At 57.2% G+C, this 26119-nt stretch overlaps 2 protein-coding genes across 2 annotated transcripts in view; one reads left to right on the forward strand and one right to left on the reverse strand.

Moving 5' to 3' along the window:
* SLC5A10 (solute carrier family 5 member 10) overlaps window positions 1–26119 on the reverse strand; it is a 38403-nt gene that overhangs the window by 7498 nt on the left and 4786 nt on the right. Inside the window, 4 exon segments of the mRNA XM_050317281.1 lie at window positions 13340–13475; window positions 15736–15941; window positions 19352–19409; window positions 21014–21142. Of these exon segments, the coding sequence (XP_050173238.1) occupies window positions 13340–13475; window positions 15736–15941; window positions 19352–19409; window positions 21014–21142 (529 nt within the window).
* FAM83G (family with sequence similarity 83 member G) lies at window positions 16–15656 on the forward strand. Its single transcript, XM_050317280.1, has 5 exons — window positions 16–738; window positions 5966–6133; window positions 9632–9756; window positions 10571–12017; window positions 15237–15656. The coding sequence occupies exons 1-5, from the start codon at window positions 244–246 to the stop codon at window positions 15654–15656; spliced, it is 2655 nt and encodes an 884-aa protein (XP_050173237.1). The 5' UTR covers window positions 16–243.

Consider the following 26119-nt stretch of genomic DNA (forward strand, 5'->3'; position numbering starts at 1 on the left):
CCCAGCGGAGCCGGGAGCGAGCCAGAAACCAAATCCTCCTCCCCGGCAGAGAAGAGCTCCGGCGCGGCAGGAGCCGTTCGAAAAGGGAGCGGTGCCTTTCCCAAGCTGCCCGTCGAGCCAGGGAGGGCGAAGTGAAGGGAATTGCGTGTTTAAAGACTGGAGAATAATTAATTCCTTATTTATTGCCGACATCCGGCGCTCGCTGGGGGCACAGAGCTCCCCCGGGAGAGGCTCGCGGTCACCATGGCTTTCTCCCAGGTGCAGTGCCTGGACGACAGCCACGTCAACTGGAGGTCCAGCGAGTCCAAGCCCGAGTTCTTCTACAGCGAGGAGCAGCGCCTGGCCCTGGAGGCGCTGGCCTCCCGCGGCCGAGACGCCTTCTACGAGGTCCTGAAGAGGGAGAACATCAGGGACTTCCTCTCCGAGCTGGAGCTCAAGAAGATCCTGGACACGCTGGAGACGTACGACCCCGGCTCCGAGTACATCCCGCGCCACGGCAGCAGCGCGGGGGGCAGCGAAGGGGATGGCAAGAGCCAGGGGGACGAGCAGGACGTGGCTCCTTCCCTGGAGTACTGGCCCCAGAGGTCCGACCGCTCCATCCCGCAGCTGGACCTGGGCTGGCCCGAGACCATCGCCTACCGCGGGGTCACCCGCGCCACCGTCTACATGCAGCCACCCATCGAGGGGCAGGCACACATCAAGGAGGTGGTGAGGAAGATGATCTGCCAGGCTCAGAAGGTGAGGTGCGCCGCGGGCACGGGGCAGGACGTGCCCCAGGGCGTCCTGCTGGAGGTCCTGCCCTGCCGGGTGGTGCCTGTCCATGCCCAAGCAAAGGCAGCGCGGGCATCCGTTCGGGTTTCTCCGTGGAACCGATGTTTGGGGATCAGGTCTCGCTGAGGATGCTGTTCCTCTGCTCCAACGCTCCCTGAGAGCAACACAACCCTTCCCATGGTCCGTGTGGGCGCGTCGTTAATCCCAGGGTCCCTGCAGGGCTGTGGGGAAAATCGCTGTGGAGAAAAACGGGTCGAGCTGCGAGGCCGCAGTCCCAGGCACCCCACAGTTGCTGTTCCCAGGGTGACAGCACGTGGCAGCACGCAGGGACCTGGGGTCACAATCTGGCTGTTTGGCACACGACCCAAGGGTCATGGTCTGGCCTCTGTCCTTGTGTCCACTGTCTGTCCAGCCCACGGCCCCGAGACCCAGTGCAGCCCTGGGGCGACACAGCCACAGCCTCTGGCCTGGCACTGACACACACGAGGGTCGAGCTTTGCCCAAGAGAGCTGTGCTGCTCCAAGCTGGCCTCATCCTGGCTTCCAGAGGAAAACGATGAGCTGGTGAGCAGGACAAGGCTGGGCAGATGCTGAAGGGGTTTGGGTTGAGACTTGTCCTCCCTGTGTCATCCAGCCAAGGGAGTGGGGGTGCGTGAGCAATGGGGTCAGGCCGGTGTCAAAGGGCAGGAGGACCACGGAAGGAGGGAGATGATGGCATGTGTTGAAGGCTGGTGGTGGCACACAGAGGTTGCTGGTATTTTCCAGTGATCCAGTCCCAGCTGGGAAGTGCAGAAGGGGTCAGGACCTGCTGGTTTCTCGGTGCTTTGAAGCTCTTTGAGTTCTGTGCGTCCAATACTGCGAGAGCTCCAAGGAAGGAGTATCCCAACCCAGGCGATGCTTCAGCAGGAAAACAGGGAGACACTGCCAGGGTGGCTATGGAGCAGAGAGAGACAGGCTGGGATGCATCAGGTCCACCTGGCTTCTCCAGGAACAGGGCTGGGGTTTGTAGATCCTAGCAGGAGAGAGGGAAACCTGGTGACATGCAGCCATCAGAGCTTCTCCAGGGCCACGGGACCAGAGGTCTGAGCACGAAGAGCCCCAGCTCAGGCAGGAAAACTAATCTCCTGACACATCCAAGGCATCCAGCTTACAGGAAAGGCTGATGGGGTTGTGGGCAGGAGCCATCTCTGGCCCCTGTCACCTCACAAAAGTCAGAGTGACCTGTCCTTACCTGTGACATTTTCCCCACCAAAGCGCTTTGCAGTGAGGGCAAAGGGAAGGCAGGGCTGGAGAATGGGAGAACCATCCCACAACAAATAATGTCTCATCCCCGGGTCTTTCCAGCTGCCTCTGACTCGGCCTTGCGGCTCCCGCCTGGCTTTGCCTACTCACGGCTTCCCACCTGCCCCCACGCCAGCAGCACCTCCTGAGTCATCCCACGGTGGCTGAGTCAGGCAGCTGCACATCCCCACCTCCCCTGGGAGCCTCTCCAAGCCACAGGGCCGTGGTTGATGCTGCTGTGATCATCACCAGCACCTTGATGCCCCCTGAGCAGGGCTGGGCAGCAGAGCTGCCTCCTGGTCCGGGTGGTCCCTGCCGGTGGGATGAGGCGGGGTGACACCACTGGTGACACGCAGGAGAGCCTGCTTGGAGCTTGTGGCACCCCGGGAAACACAGAGATGGGTGAGTGCTTCATCCTGCAGGGTCTGGGGATGGCAGGAGTTGTGGGATCTGGCATGAGGGTTCTTTCATGGTCTCCCACCCCACATTCAGGGACCACGGTCACTGCAGCTGAACATGCTGTCACACCTCGGAGCCCAGGGGACCACTTGTGGGTGCTCCTAAGGGTGGGGGACACTGGCATAGACCACCTCTTCTGTGCCTGCTGATTTTAGCCAAGGCTTAAGGTCTTCATGGCAGTTCAGAGGTGAAAGAGTTCGGCTGAGAAGCTGAGAGTGGACAGAGGGACTGTCCTGCTGATGTCACACAGGGCTGGCCATACACTCTGTCCTCCCTGGGGAGATCCCTGCCGAATTGTCCCATTCCCACCAGACACCAGCAGTGCTCTTCATCCACCAGCAAAGGGGCACAGACCTCGGAGAGGTTCACTGTTACATCCCAGAGGATGACCCTTGCTCCAGGCATTGTCCCAGATCCTCAGTCTGAAATGTTCCCAGGTGCTGAACCCCAAACCCCGCTGCAGGAGTTGCTGTCCCGTGGCCAGAAGAGCAAAGTCCCCTGACAGGTCCCAGCCGAGGAAAGTTCAGATCCCATGTGAGAGCTGCTGGTTCTAGGAAGGTCCTGCAGGCAGAGCTGGGGTGAGGAAGCAGAGAGCTGGCACGGGGGGCTGCTCTGAGGGTGCAGATGGACCCTGTTGCTTGCAGGGATGAGATCAAACACAGCTGAGTTCAGAGCCTCGAATCCAGGCGTGCCAGGCAGGGAGATGCAAATGATCCTCTCCTCTTTCTGGGAATAAAGGGGAGAGAAGAGAGGCAGGATCCTGTGGCCATGTCCCTGGCTCTCCCTGAAAGTCCCCATCTTTGTGGCCAACAAACAGAGGTGGTCAGGGATGTGATGCACCCACCAGGCTTCACCCTGGAGACCTTCACCAGGTCCTGCCATGGTACAGCCATCTCTTCCTCGCTGCAGATCCCCTCAGTCTGCAAAGCTCACAGGATGGACATCAGGAGGAATTTCTCCATGGAAAGGGTTGTCAGGCATTGGAAGGGGCTGTCCAGGGAGGTTTGGAGTCCCCATCCCTGGAGGTGTCCAAGGAAGGACTGGCCATGGCACTCAGTGCTCTGGGCTGGGGGACAAGGTGAGGATGGGTTACAGGCTGGGCTTGATGATCTTGGAGGTCTTTTCCAACCTCAAATGATTCTGTGATGTGTAGGAAGGCTTCCTCTCCTCTTCTCTAAATTTTGGCTCTGTCTGACCAGTAACCAGAGCAGGCTGAAACACTGACCTTGGCCCAAAGCCACTGGAGGGAGCAGCGACTCTGACCTCCTCTCTGCACCTGAGGTTCCAGGTTGGGATTGTGGTGATATAATTACCCTGAGCAACTTCCAGTGAAGGTTGGGAGGCCCTATTAATTACTGTTTACAAAACCTTCCTCCATTCCTGGATGAAAGGGTCGACAGGGGAGAGCAATTATTAATGTTACTTGTCCCACCTCTCCTCCATCCCAACACGCTTCCTCTAATTGTGTCTTGGTGCCTGCCTAATTTATTAAATGCCCACGTGGTGTGCCCCAAAACTCATTATCTGATGATTCAGAGTGAGCTAATAAAGAGCTGCAACTTCCTCTATAAAACATGATCCTGCGGTGCTCATCAAAGCTGCTCCAAAGGATCCCAACAGCACTTACCTGGTGTCTGGGGGGATGCCATGCTCACCACTCCTCGTGGGTTTGGGACCTGCCCATCTGCTGTATCCAGTGGATCCTGGCAGCTCCTGGGACCCCGGGAAGAGAAGCATCCCCCTGGTGGGCACTGGGAGCATCCAGCTGTAGATTTGGGGCTGATTTCCTCTGCATCTTCCGTATGAATGGCAAAGGGATGGCAAAGCTTCCTGGGGTGCCCTTGGCAAGGGGATTTGGAGAAAGGAGAGGTCCTTGCAAGGAGCGCTGCCCTGGTAGAGGTGACAGGGACAAGGGTGCCCAGCTCTCTTCCCACAGTTGGATGGCACAGACAGTCCCACTCCCCAAGCTGGAACACAAATAGCACAGAGGATGTCGCTGCTCCGGAGCAGACAGAGCTCCGTTCCTTGCAGATTAACCCCTGCCTGGGTTTGGCAAACCATCTGCCACCAAACCCACCTTGAGGATAAATGGGAATTCAGTTAAAATCGAGTGGCAGAGCCATAAAGTCCTCCCTTGGCACTTCCCAAAACAGGGCTGGGGAGGCCAGGGCAGCACCAGAGACAGCAGGGCTGGGGCTCCACACACAGCCTCGCTCCTCACCCCATTGCCTGCAGAAAAGGAAGAGCCAGCACTGTCATAACGCTCGATCCTCTGCTTAATTAAAGCTCTCCAGGTTGTCCTGTGGCACAAACCTAATTAAAAGGCAGCTTGGTGCTTTGAGAGCTCCAGACTGGATGTGTTTGAATGTTCAAGTGCCCAGCACCAATCCCGATCCCTTCCTTCCCGAGGGAGGAGTATCCCAGGGTCTACCCGTGTCACCTCACGCTCCCACACTGGTGTCCTCCCCGGCTCAGCCTCGTGCCACTGCCAGCAGAGCCCTCCTGGAAGAGCAAAGGGCTGGGAGCACCCATCTTCCCAAGCCAGGGCACCTTCCAGGAACAGCCACAGAGGTGGGAGCACTGACACGCTTCCAACCATGGGACAATGACTTGCTGCTCCCCTGGGGTGAGGGGAGGCAGCCATCCCTGTGGGGCTGCCCCAGGATGCTCAGCTGGGCTGCAGGCAGCTGCCTCCAGCCCCTTTTCCTGCCATATCTCACACAGCACCACTGCTGCTCGCTGCCACGGGCAATGCCACCTCCAGGAAGTCCAAATCCCGGGAGGGAGGAGGGATGTTGTGCAGCTGGAGCAGCACCCCAGGCTGGGCAGTGAGACCACCCCACACAACGTGCCCTCGGACAGACAGACCCATCATTTAATGGTTGGACTCGATGATCCTAGAGGTCTTTTTCAACCCTGGTGATTCTGTGATCATTAAATCAGAGGTCTCCCCTTCTGGTGCTCCCTGCAATGTTGATAGCAAAGGGACACCAAACTTCTCAGCCAGAAACTGGACTCTGAAATTTGTGGAGCTCGTTACAGGCAGGAAAGTCAGATTCTCCCTCAGCAACCAATTTTTCCTGAGTATATTATGCTGTGGGCCACCACTGGAATCACAGGATTGTTTTGGGTGAAAAAAACATCTAAGACCATCGAGCCAAATCACTAACCCAGCACTGCCATGTTCACCACTGAACTGTGTCCCCCAGTGCCACATCCGCACATTTTGTGGAGATCAAACCTCCCACAGTGACAGCAAAGGAATGGGACTAGGGGCTCCTGCTTTCCACCCTCGGGCTGGCTGGAGCTGAGAGGGGATCCTGGGCTCCCCTACATGAAACCCCAGCCTCCTACAGAGATGGCATTGCCTCATCTCTCACAGAACAAGCACCGACCATACCTTGTGCTGTCCCCGGCCCTGCTGCCCAGGCTCATCTCTCCTCTCCCCTCTCCAGGTCATCGCGGTGGTCATGGATATGTTCACTGATGTAGACATCTTCAAGGACCTCCTGGACGCAGGATTCAAGAGGAAAGTGGGGGTCTACATCATTCTGGATGAGACCAACGTGAAGCACTTCCTGCAGATGTGCGACCGAGCCCACATGCACGCTGGGCACCTAAAGGTGAGGATGGTCCGAGGGGTCCGAGCTGGGAAACCTCTCCAATGCAGGGAGATAACCAGAGTTATCTGCTCTGCTCCCTCCTGTCTCGGGGAATCACAGCCCCCGAACTTTGGACAGTGCCAGATGAGTTTAGTCCATTTCTCCTGTAGTCAAAGCTGAAGGTGATGCCCTAATCCATGAGCAGCAGGATAGAGGGGAATGGATAAGAGACAGGGACATGGATTTCCACCCAGCAAAGCTCAGTGCAGGAATCCCAGGGGGCTGCTGGTACCCAGCCCAGTGCTGGAACTGGGGCAGAGGGATGTTTGGGGAGATGCAGCCCCACGCGAGCGGGCACAAGTCACACAGGGCACTGCAAAGCTCACGGCAAACCTGCGAGCTCAGCATCTCCTGGGGAACAGGCTGGCGAGAGGGAAGGAGCAGCAGATGCCGTGCCAGGGCCGGATCTGTGCCATTGGCAGCCCCGCTCCTGCTGCTGCCCCAGGGGCAGGACGGGCAGGAGCAACCGCCGGCCGGTTCTCTCGCTGTCGGGCTCTCCCGCAAGCCAGAGGCTGGAATTAAAAAACTCGATTTTCCCCTTTTCCGGAGCCTCCGCCCCTGCACAGGGCCGGGAGCAGAGCAGGGAGGCACCCACGCTGCCTGCGGCCCCGGCAGCTGCCGAGGATGCCCTCGGTGCTCCCGTCCGTGCAGGGCAGCACACACCGGTGGGACTCATCTGCCCACACACGCCGTGCTCACCAGCCCTGGAGTGCTGGTGGATGCACATGGAACAGCTGCTGTGCATAAATCCTGTGTAAAACCAGGGAAGGAAAAGCAGAAGAGGGGATGTCTGGCAGCGCATGGGTCGGTCCCCAGCTCAAAGTGTCCTGAAGCCAAGGGGCCAGGTTGGATGTGGCTTGGAGCAATTTGGTGTAGTAGAAAGTGTCCCTGCCCACGGCAGGGAGTTGGAATGAGATGAGCTTTAAGGTCTCTTCCAACCCAAACCGTTCAGGGATTCTAAGATTCTCCTTACACATCCCTGTGCATGCAGGGGGCGCAGAGAAAAATCACCTATCGGGGTTTTGCTGCAAAGGCAGAGGAAGATGAAGGGGCAGAGGAGAGGATGGGGGGGATGTATCAGCCTCAGGAGCAGCACCCACAGTGGGGGCCCTCACTCCAGCCCCAGGACACAGAGTTCCAGGCTCTCCTCTGGGCACAGCACCCCCCTTGCCAGCATCAGCTGCAAACAGAGCGCAGCAGCCCAGCAGTTTGGCTCGGGGCCTGCAGACGCCCCTCTCCAGCCCTGAGTCGCTCGGCCTCGCCCGCTGCTTGGCAGAAAAGTGATGTTTCTGCTCCTGACGTCAGCGGGCCGTGCGCCGGCTGCCAAATGGCTGCGGGGAAGGCCCCTGCCTGGGCAGGCTCGCCAGGTTTGCTCACGGTGAGGGCGAACCCCTGGCCGGGCAGGAACACGCAGGAACCCTCGCACCTGGCTGGAGTGAGGTGGGACACGCCGGGGCTCAGGGACCCCCATGCTGGGAGCCGAGAGCACCAGGCTGGCCAAGCCTCCCTGTGCTCGCCAGCCCAGCTTGAAAGCTTTTCCCTGCACCCAAACTCCCTGTTTGGGAGATCCCAGAGCCTTGGATCCCGCAGGCTGCCGCCGCTCCGAGACCAGAAAAGCCAGCGCTGACGCACTCCGGTGTTTTCCTGCATTAGCAGCCCGGTGGCAGGACTGGAAAAGCAGGAGAACATCTGCAGAGCTCGGCAAATGTCTGGAAGTTGGGATTTGCCACACGTTGCAGCCGGTTTGCTGGCACGGGAGGCAGCAGGGGAAGGAGGCGGCCAGGAAAGTAGGGCAGAGTCTGGGAGATGATAACAAAACATCCCTCGTTATCTCGGGGCCTTTGCTTGGCAATTAGTAATTGGCTTGGGCAAGGAGGTCGCTTCGTTGAGCAAGGGTGAGTGCCTGGGGAGTGATTCACCCAGGCCATCCCACCAGGCACTCACCCTGGCACAAGAGATATACCAGGAGCTGGAAGGAAAGGGGGCTGGCACCAGGGAGGGTCGATCCCTGGGTGTTACTTGAGAAAAGCCCACCCAGGCAGCTCCCTGAGTTTGGGCAAAGTGTCAGCTCCAAGAGGGAGGGATCAACACCCAAGGCTGGCGATGGGCAGAGAGCAAAGCCTTTTGGGGTACAAGTTCGTGCACCCTGGGCACGACCAATCTCAGCAGCACCACGTGTAGGGATAACACAGGATAGGGATAAGAATTCCTAGCCCAGCCTGCTTTCCAGCCAGCCCCCAGCACCACCAGTGCTGCTGCACACCCACAGGAACTGGGATGCTCAGCACCCACATCCCCCCAGACACACCAGGCAAAAAGGCAAAAATGTTAAGAAAAAAAACAAATGCAACCAAAAACCCCACAAACTTCTCTGCTCAGTCCGTGAATCTGCCCTGGAAACACGGCCAGAAAAGCCTTTGCTTTCACATCATGCTAAAATCAACGCTGAATCACTGTCCCTCCTGCCAGGCATGGGGGAGTGGGAGAGCCCCTGGGCTGTTCCTGATTGTGGTCTACAGACAGAGAGGAGAGCCCAGGAAAGCAGATGAGAAAGGCTGGAGGAGGGGAAGGCAAATATTTCTGGTGCTTTTCTTTATAAAAAACAACAAAAAAAACGCAAACCCAAAAACAAAACGAAAAGCACACAATAAACCAGCCATAGAGGGCATGACCCAGTGATGACACTGAGCCTCTAGCAATGTCGTGACCAACGTCCCAGCAGGAACAGGAGGAATGCAGGTGTTTTCATAAGAAAATATTTGCTCCCCACCCAAGGGAGCCCATTTGCTGTGGGAGATGCTATCTGGTAACTGTGGAATGTGGCAGTGCCCTCCACAGAGACGCTGGAGCCAGAAGCCAGACTGGAGATAGAGAAGTATTTTGACACAGCCAGCCAGGGCTGCCCATCTGTCCCTGGGCTCCCTGGGGGAGGACACCCCACTCCCCTCCACAGGGACCTGCTCCCACATCACCGAGTTTCACTTCCTGGGGGTGAAAAGATGTTGCCCCACTGCCTTTTTTTCCCCCCCACTCACCCCTAAAACCAGGACGAACCACTCAGATTTGGGGAGCACAGGAAAGGGAATGTAAAGCCCCTGCACATCTCCCACTGGGGAGGAGGAGTGGGATCTCCTGTCCCGGGGTGGCATTTGCACAGATCACAGGGGATGGAGAGTGCTTGGCAGCACCAGCACACACTGCTCACCCATGGACACAGGCAGCACGGAATTCAGGAGGTGGAAAACACGGCCCAGCACGTGGGCAAAGCAGGAAATTCTCCAGGCCGAGTCCAGAGTTATTTTATCTCCCCGTCGCTGTGGCCTCCTCTGAGCCGCCCGTGAAGAGCGTTCTGCACCTTGGAGGGGCGGTGGAGCACCCAGGGGGGCGTTGATGGAGGGGTGGACGATGCTCTCAGAGCAGCCCTTTGCTCCTGCTCACGGCCCTGCCTTTGCTCTGCAGAACCTGCGCGTCCGCAGCACGGGGGGTACGGAGTTCTTCACGCGCTCGGCCACCAAGTTCAAAGGGGCTTTGGCCCAGAAGTTCATGTTCGTGGACGGGGATCGAGCCATGTGTGGATCCTACAGGTAATCAGCAGCCTCCTCCTGCCCTTTTGCCCGCCCCACGGAGGTGTTGGTCAAAGGATTGTCACAAACCCACATGGCCTAAATCCTGGTGCCTGCCCAGCACAGCCCCAGGACCCCGTCCCAGACTTGCTCCTCTTCTCCTAAACTGGGAGATGACTTTGCAAGGAGATTTGGAACGGGCCCCAAGGAGTCCCCGCCACCTCCCAAAACCAACAGGTCGAGGACACCTGCCATTCTCAGAGGTGGTGGGACACACCAATTGCTTCTGCCACTGGATGCAGTGAGCACAAGGAAAGACCAAAGCACCAAACCACACCACAGCCAGTCCCAACTCTCACACAAACCTCAGCTTTTCCAGTTAAATATTTCCAACCCAAAGTATTTTCCATTTTGTCCAAAAGAAAACTCACTTTGGTAGAAACAGATCACCCCCAGTCAGCTTCTCAGCTCTAAAAGATAAGTTTTATAAACACGGAGCTGAAACATTTCCTACTTTCTGGCCACAACAAATAACACATCCATTTATGAGTTGCTTTTCTTAACTAGCCCAATCTGAGAAAGGAAAAGCAGCCAACACTAAAGTGAAAGACTGACCTACTGCAAATACCTTTTACTTCAAGTCCACTGTGGTCAAGACTTCAGCCCTTCACTCTAATTTGTGATGAGGGCTATCCTGTTATTATTATTATTAATGTTTACAGTGAGATCATGTCCCTGCTGGCACCATCAATCCCCCAGGGAATGCCAGGGTTGGGGAGAGGAGAGCTATTTACCAGAGAGTGCTCAGACAGTTTCCAACGTGTTTCTGTTCCAGCTTCACCTGGTCTGCAGCCAGGACGGACCGAAATGTCATCACAGTCCTCTCGGGCCAAGTGGTGGAGGCTTTTGACAAGCAGTTCCAGGAGCTCTACCTCATGTCCAAGGGGGTGAGCCTCAAGTCCATCTCCATGGGTGAAGAGCCCGAACCCGAGCCCGTAACGCTGCCCTCGGTCGTGCCGGTGACGCCCGCCAACGCCGTGGTGAAGAAGCTGATAAACCCTAAATACGCCCTGGTGAAGGCCAAGAGCGCTGACCAGATCAGCAAGACTTCGTCTGAGAACCAGGACAAAAACCAGAAGGCAGACAACAAAGGCAAAGCCGTGCCCGAGGGCCAGGGGGGCGACCGGCACGGGGACGTGGCAGACCTCTCCCCACTCATCCACCCCGGCCTCCTGAATCTGGAGAAAGCCAACATGTTTGACTACCTGCCCACCTGGGTGGAGCCTGACCCCGAGCCTGGGAGCGAAGTCTTGGGCTACATCAACATTATTGACCCCAAGATCAAGAACGTGAAGCTCTCGCAGATGAACCGCATCAAAGTCTGCGACGTCTCCCAGGCCAGCGCCCAGCACCGGCAGATGCTGAAGAACAGGGAGATGGAGGCCAAGAAAAACTCAGACCAAGAGCCACCTCTGCTGCCCCCCTGCCAAAGACAGATCCCACAGCCCCCCAGGGAAGCCCCTACAGCCCCCATTACCAGCTACATAGAAGGCACCAGCTGGACAACGAAGCAAGCAGGAACGTTTGCCTCTTCACCGTTGGGCCACCACTTGAAGCCGCAGGAGGAGACACTGGAGGCCATCAAACCACCAGTTCCAAAGCCGAGGACCGTCCCCGTTGGTGTCCTCGTGACCAAAGTCATTACAACCTGTGACAGCAGCACTGCCCTGGAGGGTGACACGCAGACACCCCTGGCCGACCACGCGGGTGTGAAGCAGGAGCGGGAGGAGAAACCCAACGGAGCTTCCACGGAGACCTCCCACCTCCAGCCAGACCGGCTCGTGGCAGGGCCACAGGAGGACAAGGGGCCTCCCTGCTCCCACAACGGGCTGGGAGAAGAGGAGGAGGAGGAGGAAGAGGAGTACATCACTCTCAGTGACCAGGAGAGCTACTCCAGCAGCTCTGCCGACCACAGCTACCGCCGCTCCAACGCCTCCTCCATCTCAGACGAGTACTTCGAGGTGAGGGATCGCTACGGGCCGCTCCGGAGAACCAACTCGGACGTCACCCACAACGGGGAGATCCTTCCCGTGCAGAGGAAGCTCAGTGACCCCCACATCAGCCGGGGCACCTTCCTCAGCCCCCTGGGCAGCCTCCCGTCCCTGAAGCACGTCCGCGTGGAGGACGTGGCGAAGAGGAGGAGCAACGCCGTGGAGATCAGGCGCGTGCTGCCCCGCGCCATCCTGGACGGCAACAGCTCCTACCCCAGCGGTGCCACCCAGGTAGGACTTTTTGCTACGACCTTGTGTTTCTCCACCCTGCAAAGGCTGCAAACCCAGAGGTGACCCAGCCAGCTGAGCCGAGGCGTGGTGTCATCCCGAGCTTTGGTGTCAGGTCCCAGATGCCAAGATCAGGCCTCCCATACAGAATAACACCATGCACGTGGCAAGGGTAGGAGTTACCCAAGACCTGCTCCTGGTTGGGAAGGTGGTGGCTGTGCCACAGGTCTTGGTGTCTAGCAATGGGAACAGCCTGGTAAAGGAGAGGTTTTTGGGAATTAAAGACTATCCCACAGCGCTGGGGATGGGGATGGAGCCGAGCGGCTCCGGGCACAGCTGTACAGATGTGCCTGGACACGCTGAGCCCCATCCACAGCACCATGCCCAGCCAGGGACAGACTGTGCGTGCAGGCGTGTCCTTCTCAGGCTTGTTTTCCAGCACCCTGCCAGGGCGATTAGCATCAAAGGAAAAGCGCTCGGACACATAATTAGGCAGAGCAAGACAGCGGAGAAACAGGGACGGCAACCTCTGTGGGCGAGTGCCACAGTCAGCAGCTTTGTGGCTGATCCACCGGTGACGCCAGACCCTGTCACCGCACGGGTGCTGCAATTCCACAGGGTGCACTCCAGAATCCCGCTGCTGGAGCACGGGGTGCACAGCAGCATCCCCACCAGGGCTTGCAGCATCACCCTCTCCAGGCAGGGGAATCACAGGGGCAATCCCCTGTTTCCCCCCAAGCACTGCAGCCTCTTGCACCACTGCCAAGCATTTCAGCTTCTCAAGGCTCCCCGCCCGCTGTTTTTGGGGCATCCAAACCCCCAGGGCTAAATCTGCAGCTGAAGTCACTGAAACTGCCTGAGGGTACCCTGGCTGAGCATCTAATCTGTATTTACAGGGAATTAAATTTACTATCCCAGAGTCCACTTGCTTCTGCCTTCCCAGCCAGTGGCAGGGAGCTCAGAGCTTTAATCCTCACACATCAAATACCCCCTGGTCCTGCAGGGCAAGGAGCACAGAGCCCTTTGATGCTGTGACCCAGGTCCCAGGTGCCACCCTGCTCGGGGTGGCCGGGTACGCTGGTGTTCCTGCAGGAACTTGTTCTGGCCCTTTGATGAGAGGCAGATAATTAACACAGCATCAGGGTTAGGAAAGCCAGCGCTCAGCTGCTGGAGATGTGCAGGGAAGAGTTTCTCCCATGTGCAAAAACAGAGCCCCCAGGTCTGTGCAGAGCAAAGGTTTCCAGACAAGTCCCCTCCCATTCATCCCTTAGCAACAGGGAAAATCCCCATCCCACCAGCTCCACAGCTGCCTGGGAGGCTCTTACCTGGGTACAGGACCCTGCTGATCATCCCTGGCATGATGATGACAAACAGGGGCAGCATCTTCAGGTAGCTGGCCAGGACAGAGCCAGCCTTGGCGTGACTCAGGCTCTTGGCAGAGAGCGAGCGCTGGACGATGACCTGTGGAGGGCCAGGCAGGAGGGATGAGCAGCACCAACACCTGTTCCACAGCGGCCTCCTCCTTGCCAAACTGCATCCCAAATGTTGGAGCCACTGGGCACAGGGCCCAAGTGCAGCTCCCAAGTGCAGCATAGATGTGTTCCCAACCCACAGCGGGGCTTCTCTCCAGACCAGTGACGGGCTGTTGTTACACCACAGCACCACAGAAGCCCAGTGCAACCCCAGCAGCATGTCCTCCTGACAGTATCAACCATTCCTCACCACTATCCTCCCCACTCTTGCCCCTTCTATTCAATCTTCTCCCCAAAGAGTGCCCACAATGACAAGGAAACCAAGTCCAGCCTCCTCCTCCCACAATTCCACTGCTCAGACCATCACACCTCAAAGCCCTGGCCAAGCCATATCCATCCACAACACAGCCAGCCCTGGGGTTCTGAGGCAATCCCTTCTAAATAGGCAACATCTGTAGGAAATGCTGATTTAAAAGAGCTCGGGGTCTCCCCAAAGACTTACAGAGAATTCTCAGCACCCAGCAAGATTCAGCCCCTCCTGAGCAAGCACTGGCTCATTTTCCCCCTGGATGGGAGAGATGGGGTGCCAAATCCTAGGGTGGGATATTTGGGGAAGCCATGGTTTAACTTCTTTCCAAGAGCCAGAGCATGTCAGGAGCTGCAGGACCCACCACCCAAGCTCAGGCATTATGTGCACCACGTCAGGTACATGATGAGCTCAGAGGGGTAGCAGCTAAATCACCCTTAGTCCTTCCCACCTGAAGCCATCTCAGACCTTAATACTGAATTTAAACATCTAATAAAACCAATCTAAAACTACCTAAGATAACCTGCTTTAACACAGCCCTCATGGTCAACACAGGAAGTTTCTGCTCCAGGACCAAAGAGGCCTTTGGGATGCTGGGACTAAGTGGCTGAGCCCCGAGCTGATGCCAGCAGCTCGGTGGAGATGTGGCACTGGCAGCACAGCGAGGGCCATGGCAGAGGCTGGGCAGGTTGGCACAGCCAGCTCTGCAGCCTCCTGGCCCCAGCTCGTCCTGCCATCAGCACCTGCACTCCCCAGATCCCATCTCGCCTGGTGCATCTGCAGTCACACCTCCCGGTCGCGGTGCAGGCACACCCAAAGAGGAGATAACTATCTGGTGACCACAGCCGTGTGTTACGGCCTTACCCAGTCCAGAACTGAGATTAGTGGTGCTCAGACCTGATCCAAACGTGTGTCTCAACCCAGCTAATCAGAGCCGCCCCCACAGCGCTGTTGCAGCTCACTGTTGTCTCCCCATCCCACCTCCTCTCCCAGCCCTCCATCCTTTCATCTGATCTTGGCAGTCACCTAATCCCACAGCTCGGGTCTGGATGACTGGATGCTCTCTGTGCCTGATATGAGGGCTTAGATGATTAAGGCGGGTGCTGAGGCTGCTGCTGGAGAGAAGGTGTTGAGGTGCCTTATCCTGGATCTCCAGGCAGCAGGCACTTGGCTCGGGACAGCCTCCAGGCTGCTTGGGAAGTGGCTGCTGAAGCACTGCGTGTGCAGGACTGTGTGTTACCACAGTAAGAAATCAGAGCAGCAGCCACGGTTAAGACTTGAGGTAGTTTTGAGCTGCTGAGAAGAATTTGGGAAAGGGAGTACGCCAAGTGCCAGAGGGATTTGTCCATGAGGACCAAGCCCACGCCACAGAGGCGCCCTTGCAGGGAGCAGCACCCTCACAACAGCCACAGCTCACCTCTTCCTCTGCTCTGTCACACACAGGGGACGCACATCTATCGCTACCGACCCAGGACCCCCGCGGGCAGAGAGCAGGGCAAGGAGGTCTCCTGCTCCCCCACGCACGAGAAGCCCCTCGGGGCCACCAAGTACACACTGGACGGAGCAGAACCCAAACAGACCATTGCAGGCAGCCAGCCCTACTGGCAGAGCAAAGCCTTCGGCCCCAGCAAGCCCACGGCGCCCGGCCACCTCTCCCCCAGCCACCCCAGAGCGTCGGGCAAGCGCTTCCCCTCCCTGCCCGAGAGCCAGAAGACGAGCGAGGAGATGAGGACGCCCCTGGGCATCCCGCTCTGCAAACTGTCCCAGTCCAAGCACCTCAAGAACAGGGTCGCGGGAGCGCCGGGTGCTACCACAGACTCCAAGAAGCAGCCCCCTGAGAGCACGGGCCAGCAGGAGCACTAGGGGCTGGGGAAGGTGGTCCCTGCGGTGGTGGAGCGGTGCCTGGAGCCCAGGGGGGCGGGGGGTTCTCGTTTACATTTACCTGGTCGGTGCACCTGTACCACGTGGCCACGACGGACAGCTCGAGGGTCATCACGGTGCAGGGCGGGTCTCCAGAGAGCGGGATCTGGAAGAGGCGCACGGCGTCCGCTCTGGGCAGGTGGCAGGTAGTGCTGGGAACGACCTTGGACGGCACCGCTCTTAGATAGGCCTCTTCCAGGCTGGGGTACCCTCTGACCTCGTTAAAAGCTGGAAAGCACCACGGGGAGAGGTGGTTAGAGCGGGGTAAAACCCAGCTGCCTGTGGGATCAGCTGGCAGAACGCTCACCAGCTCGTTAACCCCAAAGTACTGCCCAGACAGGGCGGGCTCGGCCGCGATCGTGTTTTCTTCTAGTTATTTAAGAGACTCTTCTATTACCATTTTGCACAGCAGGTCCCTTTGCAGCCCACCCTCCCTTTGGAGGGTGACCCGAGTCCTGGGACAAAGTCTCCTCAAGGGACCCAACTCCTTCAACCTTGTACTGTAAAAGCAACCTGTTCATTAAAGCTCCCTGGTCCCAGGGCAGGGGAAACCTCTCCCAGGACTACTGAAATGCAAGATTAGGTGGCCTTTGACTCGAGAAACTGCAGCTCAAGGTGCCTTGGCACAAGTGTCCAGCCAAACATTTTGTACTCCTCTGAGCATTTCCCCAGCGTCCCTCATGTGCCCCCACCCCCAAACCTCCAGAAAGCAGTAAAAAAAAAAAAGAAAAAAAAAAAAAGGAAAAAAAGACCCTTTTAGCTGCATTTTTCCTAGGAATGGGATCCAGGGTATGAGCCTGAGCCTTGATGAGGAGTTTGTGCCATGAACAAGCCCTAGCAAGCGAGCCTCCGAGCCCTTGGCAGATGCTCCTCCTGCCTGCAGCCTCTGCCAACCAGCCCTGGGTCTGCCCTGGCCCCCCACCACCTCCCTGCTCCTGGGGGGCACAGAATGAGTGCAGCTCCCCCAGGACCTCCAGTGGGAGAATTTTGGAGCCAGAGGCATCACTTTTCGGAGGAGGGTGGGAGGGGAGGCACCCGCCCTGCTGCCCCTGCACACCACGGCCACCCACACGGCAGCCTGGGGGAGATGGGCAAGGAGGGGCACTGGCACCCCCGTACCCACGGCAGCTGCTGGTGCTCGGCAGCAGGGAGGAGGCTCCGGAGGTTTCTTGGAGAGGAGGAGACTCAAAGCAAGACCCATGAGCATCCCTAGCTGGGTTTCTCCAAATCTGGTCCAGCTGTCACAGCCTGCATCCCTTCCATCCACACGATCCAGACCCTCAGCTTGGGCCCCTCCAGTGCAGCAGCAGGAGGTGGGAATGTGCTCCTGAGCAGTTTCCCTCCCACAGGACCGTGCCCACAAGCACTGCTGTCTTTAGACCAAACCCCTCAGGCATCAGGTGCTGGGCACTGGGATCACCATCAAATGCCAGCTTGAACAAATCCCGATTTCCAAGCCGCCCATCCTGCTCCATTGTCCCCCCCTGCCAGAGGACAGCCCTCCCTCTCCAGTCCTCCCATTTCCATGACCAGCCTACAGCCCTGTCCTCATCCCGGGGTGTCCCCCTGACCTGAGGCTTTTGGGGAGCTGGCAAAGGGGCATCACCCACCGTGTCCCCCCTCGCAATCCCTCCTCCCGAGTTTCACAGGGAGTCAGCGTTTGGGAACTCCTCCTGCTCTTACACAATCAGCCCTGGCCCCCCTCCAGCACTTGGTTTATCCAGGCGCCGGCTACTCCCAAGCTTTGCATGGGCGTTGGGCACCAACAAAGGCTCTCCAGAGGCAGAGGCCGAGTGCTGAAAGCAGAGATTGGTGCCCGGGGGTGAGAGCCTGCTCCCTTCCCAGAGGTGCTCACCAGCGAGTCACGGCACCTACGCCTGCCAAGAAGGAAGAGCGGAGCAAAATCCTCCGGGCAGCGGGAGCTGAGCCTGCAGATGCCGGGATGCAGCCCATGGGCTCTGCTGGGATTAACATTCCCAGGCTGGGTGGCAGGATGGCACAGTCTGCCGGAGCTGAGCAGAGCCACCAATGGCACTGCCAAGGTTTCTGTTCACCAAAGTGAAAAAACTCTTCCCTGTGAGGGTGGGGAGGCCCTGGCACAGGTTGCCCAGAGAAGCTGTGGCTGCCCCATCCCTGGAAGGGTTGGAAGGGGCTTGGAGCAACCTGGGCTAGTGGGAGGTGTCCCTGCCCATGGCAGGGGATGGAATAAGATGAGCCTTAAGGTCCCTTCCAGCCCAAACCATTCCATGATTCTATTGAGAGTGTCCTTTATTAGCTGAGCTTTACAGAAGCTGGAGAAAAGTGAACACCTTTGGGGCACACCCACCTCCAGGTCCTGAGGCCTCCTGAGACCTGAGGAAAAACCTGTGCAACCAGCAGCTTGTCTTCTCCTGGCTCCCCTGGCTCAGTCCCTCTGCCAAGCCCCCTCACCCCCCTGCACACACCGTGCCACGCTTGCAGGTAGCAAAGCCAAAACAAGCCGGGCTCTGCAGCTGCCAGAGGGGATTTTCCAGGCTTTGCCTACCTGCCCTCCTCCTCTGGCTCCGTGCAGCTGCACCAGCCAAGCCTGGCAGAGACAAGCCCCAGAGAGCCCCACGGCCAAGGACAGCTCCAGACAACGCTCCACAACATCCAGGCACCACGTCTAAGGCACAGGCTGCAGCCACTGCTCTGCTCTGCCTCGACAGGCAACGAGCTCCGCTGCCTGGAGCAGCTCCCTGCTGCTGCTGGGGTAGTTAAGTGTTATTGTCCCTTCTCCAGGAAGTCTCTGTCCTTTCATTTGTTTCTTGTAAATGCACCTTGCTGTGTCCAAGGGCTCGCCCAGGGGCGAGCTCTGCTCTGGCACAGGGGAGCAGCCAGGCTGGTCACGGCTCTGGGGCTGCTCCCACCTCCCCAGCACTGGGGTCAAAGCCTTTCCTACCTGCCTGCCTGAGCTGCCTTCTCCAGGAGATGGTGGAAGTCATCTCAGGAGCGCCTCTGGAAATCATCCTCTGTAGTTAAACACCTGCCTTTGAAGCTGGGACTTAACTTCTTGCTTCCTGCTCCCCAGGGCCAGGAGCCCCGATGGCAGACACCGGCTGATGAAAGCTCCCGTCCTCGCAAGGATGCTCTGAGGCTGAATTTAGGGAGACACAACAGTGCTGGGGGTTCAGGAAGGGCTGGTGGTGAGCTATAATCACTCCAAGCGAGAGCAGGGCACGGCACCGTGCTCCTCATCCCACCCCTGCAGCCGTGCCTTGTTCCAGCACCAACCTTCTGCCGTGCACGTCCCCAGGCAGCGGGATCCTGTCTGAAGACCCCACCAAAACACCCGGAGCACAACTGGGAATTCTGCTTTGCTGTCAAACACTTGATCAGCCCCTCAGAGTGAGAGGCAAACGTGGAGCCACCGTGTCCACAGGAATGTCACCACTGCTGGGGGTGACACCAGGGGGACTCTCCATGGCATCTGCACCTGCAGGAATGGCACAGGGGGGGAGCAGGGGGGACACAGGGGCCCCACAGACTTCATTGAGGTGATTGCCATGGACAGAAGTCCTGCTGGGCATCTTGTCCAAGAGATGGCTCAGACTGAGTGTTTTTATTTACCTCCAAGACCCGCTGAGTGAGGAGGGAGGGTCCCCTAGAGCAGCTCTTACCTCTCACTGCCAGCACGATGGCTCCCAGGAGCACGATGAGCGTCTGCAGCGCGTGGGTGCCGCCAGCCCCCTGCACGAGAGCAAGGCAGGGGGTCAGGAATACTGCCACATTCCAGCTTGGAACAGTCAGAATGTCCTAATAAAGCTTCCCACGGGGATGTACCTGTCACCAGCCTCAACCTACTGACACTCTGGTGGTGGGGGGCTGCAGTGGGAAGGGGGAGCAGCTCCTCAGTGGCTCCGGTGTCGAGGAGGGAACAGCACCCCCAAAGGTGGGGTGGGGGGAGCAGCCAAAAGCCACAGGGGCTGCAGCCTCACCAGGGACAGGGAGGGGATCCAAGGGGTTGCTGGACAGTCAGGGAAGAGAAGCCAAGGGATGGCAGGAGGGATGCAGCCCCACATCTCCACACAAACAGGAGGATGCCAGCCAGCCCCAGCTCTTTGGGTGCTCCAGCAGCAGACTCAGGACATTGATCTCATCATTCACCAACCTCTGTCTAACACCAGTTTCTCCTTTGTACACCCTCAGCTCTCCTCCAAGCCCTACAGGGTTTTTTTTTCCAGCACATGGTGCTTTGTGGGGCCCCTTGGCCATACAGCCAGCAGCATTTCTCCCTTCCCATCCCAAGCTTTCCCCCCAGACCTGCAGCACACCCAGCACCTGCTTACCCAGCCAGAAACCAATCACTCAGCACATGAGAAAAAGCATTAAAAAGTAGCAGAGCTGAAGAAAATGGGTCAAAAATGGAGCGGGTTTCAACCCCAGTCACTGAATCACATCCTGGGAATTCAGAGCTGCACAGTCAGGATTGGAGGGATGTTCTCAGGATCAGGGTGATGCAATGATCACACCTGCCTGAGCTCACACTGAGCTGCCTCACATCACAACAAGCCTCGTGGGCAGGAAAAACCCCGAGACGGGATTTGCTTAAAACCCCAAGTCTTGCAAAATCCACCCCGTTGTGGATACACTTAAACCGTTTCCCCTTTCGATGGCCGGGGTGAGATAAGGAGGGAAAATTTACTGCTGGGTGTCTCCACTGGCACTACCAGGGCAGGGAATGTCCCAGCAAACATAATAACCCCAAGGGCTGGCAGGGACACACAGTCCCACGGTCTGAGTGGGGCTGGGAGCCAGGAACCCACGATTCCCAGCTCCAAACCCTCATCACCTCTGCATCACAGAAGGAACCTATTTGTTGACCCTGCACAAAAACAGCCGGTCCCACAACGGGGCAAGAAATATTCCTAAAAGCTTTGTGGAGAGAGGGCAGCAGGTTGCACTGAGGGCAGGGCAAGAAGGAGGGAAAGGAGTTGAGTAAAGGGCTCTCGGGGTTGTAGATTCCATAATAATAGTCCTGTAACAGGAGAAGCCCTGATTATTGCTGTTACAAATAGGTGCACACACAAGAAAGTGTTTAAGTACATGGTGGGGGAGGAGTTATTACAAATGAAAAGATGTAAAGACAAAGGAGAGGTCATGGGCTGACTCATCACCTGAGCTGACTCTCCAGAAGGCTGCTCAGATAACTGGCTGGCTGGGGCAGGGATATGAACCCCACTGGTAAAAACCCCAGGAAACCTTCCAAAAACAACAATAACAAAATAAAAGCAGGAGGGGGTAAGTGGTGTGGCTCAATAAAAGAAGCAGAACAACTGAGGCCAGTGGATGATGAGCAACCCACCTGCAATGGTGTAGAGCCCTGTGACCACCAGCACGAGCACGGTGGAGAGGGAGAGGTCCCAGCCCAGGCAGACTTGCACAAAGAAGGCCCCAGAGTACAGGTCTGTCTGGGAGTGGAAGAAGGAACAGGAGGTCTGGGACAGGTGACATCCACCACCCAAGGGCTGTTGCAAGAGCAGCACAGCAGGGAAGCAGCCAACTCAACTCTGTGGGTTCAGGGAGGACACAGAACCCTGGAATGGTGTGGGTTGGAAGAGACATTAAAGCTCATCTCATTCCAACCCCCTGCCAGGGACAGGGACACCTTCCACTAGCCCAGGTTGCTCCAAGCCCTGTCCAACCTGGCCTTGGACACTTCCAGGGATGGGGCAGCCACAGCTTCTCTGGGCAACCTGTGCCAGGGCCTGCCCACCCTCCCAGGGAAGGATTTCTCCCTGATATCCAACCATCCCTCTTTTAATTTAAAACCATTCCCCCTGGTTCAATCACTGTCTGCCCACATAAAAAGTCACTCTACCTCATTTTTATAAGCCCCTTTAAGCACTGGAAGGCCACAGTGAGGTCTCCATGGAACTTTGTCTGACATCATTCCAGGAGGACACTCCTGAAGCCGAGGGTCTCAGGTGGGTGGCCATGTCACCGCTGCAGATGGGTGTCACAGCCCCAAGGGAGCAGAGCAGGCAGCTCCAGCCATCATTGTACACACGTGGGGGCTGCCGTGGTTTGGGGGAGATGAGATGGAAAGCAGAGCCTTGGAGCAGGGGCACCTACTCCAACAAAAGCAGGACAGGACCAGGCACAGTGGCAGTGGCAGTGCCACCACCACATCTCCACCCAGAGCTGAGCTCAGCCATCCCCACGCTCAGCTGGGGCACCTTCACAAAAACCTTGTTTGGAGAAGGGAATGAGGCCAGAAGGGGCAGGAAGAGGCACGACGAGCCGACTCCACACCCTCGCCCGGAGCTGTGACGGGTTCCCACAGCCAAGGCATCAGCTCTGATTTGACATCTCTCTTCACACACCTCCCAAAAACCATCCCCCAGCAGCAGGGCTGTCTTGCCCAATCATGCAGGAGCAGTCTCTTGGGATTAGTAAGGTGTAGGACCGGAGTCATTTCCCATATCACACCTCCTTGCCCCAACTCTGCCCTCCCTCCTCCCAGCACTGCTCCGGGACGCTCCCACACAGGAGCTGAGGATCCTCCGCCAGTGATGGAGAGGGGCCGTGCTGGATCATGCAGTGGGAAAGCCAAGGTGTGTGTTGGCTCCATCAGCCCAAAATCCTGTAGGTGAGCCCATGCCCAGCTTCAGCACAGCACAAAAGCCGTTCCCCAGCAGGTGAGCCCACAGCAGTTAGGCAGAACCTTGATTAAATCAAGTCAAACCCACCAGAAGAACACTTACACCATGACATCTGAACCAGGCTTCACACCACAGCCATGCCCAGCATTCCCAAGGGAGGTACTACGTGCCCTCAGCTGCCCCTGGGATGGGCCATGTGTCTGGGAGAGTCCCTGTCAGCACCAAGAGGGAGTTCAGCCCTGGAATGACCTCTTGAAGAGGAACCAGCTAATGGGTAACCGTGCCATAACCTCTACCAGCGGCTCCTTGATGCCTTTCCTCCCCAAGTGCAATCCAACCACAGCTCAATACCACCAAGAACCCTGCAAAAGGACACCTAAACCATTCACACAGTGCAAGCTTCAGCGACGAGGCAGAAACGCCTCAGCCACGGTCCCTCAGCCATCTCCTCACAGCACAACCTGAAGTGGGAACCCAAAATATTTTAAGCCTTCCTAGCACAGTGCCAGCCAAGCATCCTTGGTGCCTTCCAGAGCTCCTCACATCCCTCAGAGGGATCCATCAGTTGTCACGTCAGTGCCAGCCAGGAAGTTTTTCTCCCCTGGGACTTCCTGCTTCTCCAGCAGCCCTTCCCCACAGCCCAGCTGGAAGATTCATCCCCTGGACAAGATATTTCATCATTGCTTCTCCCGGCTTTCTCAATGCTTAATCATTTTTGCAGTCGTCTGCAAATGAGTGGAAGGCTTTGCTATGAGGAAGCAGAGGTGCCTCCACCTCCCTTCCTGCTAATTCTGCAAGGGTGGGAAAAAATAAAAGCACATGTGACCGAGTTGTTAATAAGACATCCCAAATACAAAAACAAGCTCATTAAAACCAGGCATGACCTATTCATAAAATAAGTCCTTTCAACCTTAAAAGGAGGGGGAGAAGCCTTTGAAGTCAGGCTTCATAATCCAGAGAGGTCCCTGCCTCCACTGGTGACCTCACTTGGAAACTCATTCTTACCCAACGTTGTTAATGCCTTCCCAATGAAAACTGGCTTTGGAGACAGCTTGGGATTAACAACTGGTGAAGCCAAAGCCTCGGTAGAACGAGTTACCCAGGGTACAGAGGAGTCTCCAGGGGCTCTTCACCAGGGCTGGGGCTCCTCCCGTGTTCCTACCTGGGAGGGGTGACATCTCTCAGTGGGATTTTGGGCTGCCCTGTTGCACCCTGCCATGAAACCTGGAAAGATGGGGTCCAACAAAGGGGGGATTTCAGTAAAAGGAGGGATTCCAGTAAAAGGAGGGATTCCAGTAAAAGGAGGGACTGTCATCCCTCCTGCCCCAAAAGAAGAGCCAAGGGACCAGCAGTGACTCCGTGTCTCAGCTTGGGAGAATGTGGAGCAGAGATCCATCCATAAATGCAACATCTGCAGGGAGAGAGGGCAGGAAAAGCCCAGCTAATCCCGGGCTTTGAGGCAGCCCTCAGCAAGGACAAAAGGAAACTCCCCAGGAGACAGCCCTGCCTAATTGCTGGAAGCTTCATACTCCCCTCCCACACTCCCCGCTGCGGCCACCACTGGGGACAGGGACATGGGGACACTGGGCCAGTTTGGCAACGCCCCTGTGTCTGCAGACATTCATCCCAACCCACTGCTGGAAACAGCCATTGTCTGTGGGCTCTGCTGTGAATGGAGCCAGATGCCAAGATAATCTCCTTATTAGGCTGATTCCTCTGCTGTTGCATCCTGCCTGACTCAGAGATCACAGAAAGCTCAGCAGACCAAAGAAACTGCAGCACTGGCTGAGGAAAGGCTCGGGAAGAGGAGTTTGGGAGTGCCCATGGGGCTCTAAACACAAGGTTATGCTGACAAGGGCCCAGAGAACAGCAGAGGTTCCCAGCTGAAGCAGACACTGCCCAGGGGTCATCTACAGGGTCATCTGGTGTTGGGCAAGGGTCAACAGCACAACCATCTCCCGAGCTAAGGATGAGTTTGTAGGACATCCATCCCCCTGGGCAAAGCCACGGAGAAGACTGGAGACCAAAGGGACCAAGCACAGCCCCTGGCATGGTGGGGCACCATCTGGTAAGAGAAGAGCGGACATGGTTGATAGCCTAGAAAGAGACTCAAAGGCAACCTCAAACTATCAATGGTCTCTTCTCCAGCCCAGCAAGGACAAACTACCCCGGCAGAAATCCTACCCCAGCTTCCAACTTTTCCTTTTGAACACCAGCAGGGATCTGTGTGAGTGCCACAGATTCCCTGCAGATCACAGAACCAGGACCCAGCACCACAGACAAACGTGCCCCAGCATCTCCTCCAAGCTCCTCCTGGGTCTTTGATGGGAGCAGGGGAGAGATGTGACACAGGAAGGGAACCAGGGACAACAGTTTACTGGACCTCAGGGAATAATCAGAGCATCACTGCCCACACTTGCAAACTGAAGTGGCGCTCCAGGAGCCACCAAGATGATTTCAGGAATAATGCTGTAGGATTTTCAACAGTGTATATGATTAGGATATAAAGATTATTACTTTTATGGGAAGAATGCACTCCAGCAGGACAGGCCATGGTTTTGTGGGGGGAAATACAGGTGGCAGCTGCACCACTGGAGTCACCAACATCATCACCTCTGCCACTCTGGAAGCCCTGAGCCAGCAGGGATGGGGAAAGGGCTGCCACCCCCCCTGCCTCCTGTCTGTTAATCCCAAAGCATAATTCCTTGCCCAAGGTCAGAGAGCAGCTTGGGAAGGAGACAGGGGGCATCCCCTCAGCAGCGCTGGGCTCTGTCAAAGGCAGACACAGCCCCTCCCTTGGCATTGTGTGCTGATGGGTGTGCACAGCGAGCCCTGTTTGTGGGCTGCTCCAGCCTCCACATCCCTCGGAGGGAGACCCAGAGGATCCCCCCGACAGCTCAGCCCAGGGCCTGGGGCTGCAGAGACACCGTGCAGGGAGAGATGCTGCATCCAGCCAGGCTGCTGGAGCTGCCAAGTGCAGAGGCAGGCGCTGAGCGCCTCGACGTGGGGAGAGACACAGCAACAATGCCCCTCCTGCCTCAGCCAGCCTCTGCTCACAGCCAGCCTCATGCAAAAGCACTTCTCTTGCAGCCAGACACCTGCAAAAGCACTTTTCTTTCAGCCCCAGCAGAGCCCAGGTCGGATCCACCTGCTCCAGCAGAGCTGGGTTGTTCCCTCCGGCAGGTTTTCTCTCCAGGTTTTTGGAGCTCTTTGCTCTTGATCTCTGTCTCGCTGTCTCCAGCCCCCCAGGGCTGTCTGTGCCCGGCTCTCTCCTGCTTGCCCTAGACCTGGTATCACAGGCTCTTTGACTGTTTTACCTCGGATAAACTCTTCCCCATGGTTACCAGCGTGAGCGGAGGCTGCACACGGGGGAGTTGTGAACGAGGTCAAAATGAGGGGAAAACATCCCTGTGGAAAAGTGCCTGGAAATCAGGCCCTATCTGTACAGGCTTGAATATCTTACAGGCTTGAATATCTTACAGCTGCAGCAAGGCTTCCTCTCCTCAGAAAACCCACCCACGCTCCCTAAAGCAATGAAAGCATTCCCAGTTCAGTGCCTGGCTCTCCCTTGGGGATGCTGGAAAGCATCACTGCCGGAGCACGGAGACCAACCCAGACCTCGGAGCACATTTCACCCACAACCTCTGCTACAAGGGGGGTTTGGGAATCCTGACATGCCCTGTCTGGACCACGTGGACAGGGACATCACTGCTGGATCTACCTAAGAACTCATGGGGTGTCACAGAGAGCCCCTGCCCACAAATTCCCACTTGTCCTACTGCC

This window comes from Myiozetetes cayanensis, unplaced genomic scaffold (genome assembly GCF_022539395.1).
Source record: "Myiozetetes cayanensis isolate MyiCay16 unplaced genomic scaffold, myiCay2020 scf20-37, whole genome shotgun sequence".
Lineage (NCBI taxonomy): Eukaryota > Metazoa > Chordata > Aves > Passeriformes > Tyrannidae > Myiozetetes > Myiozetetes cayanensis.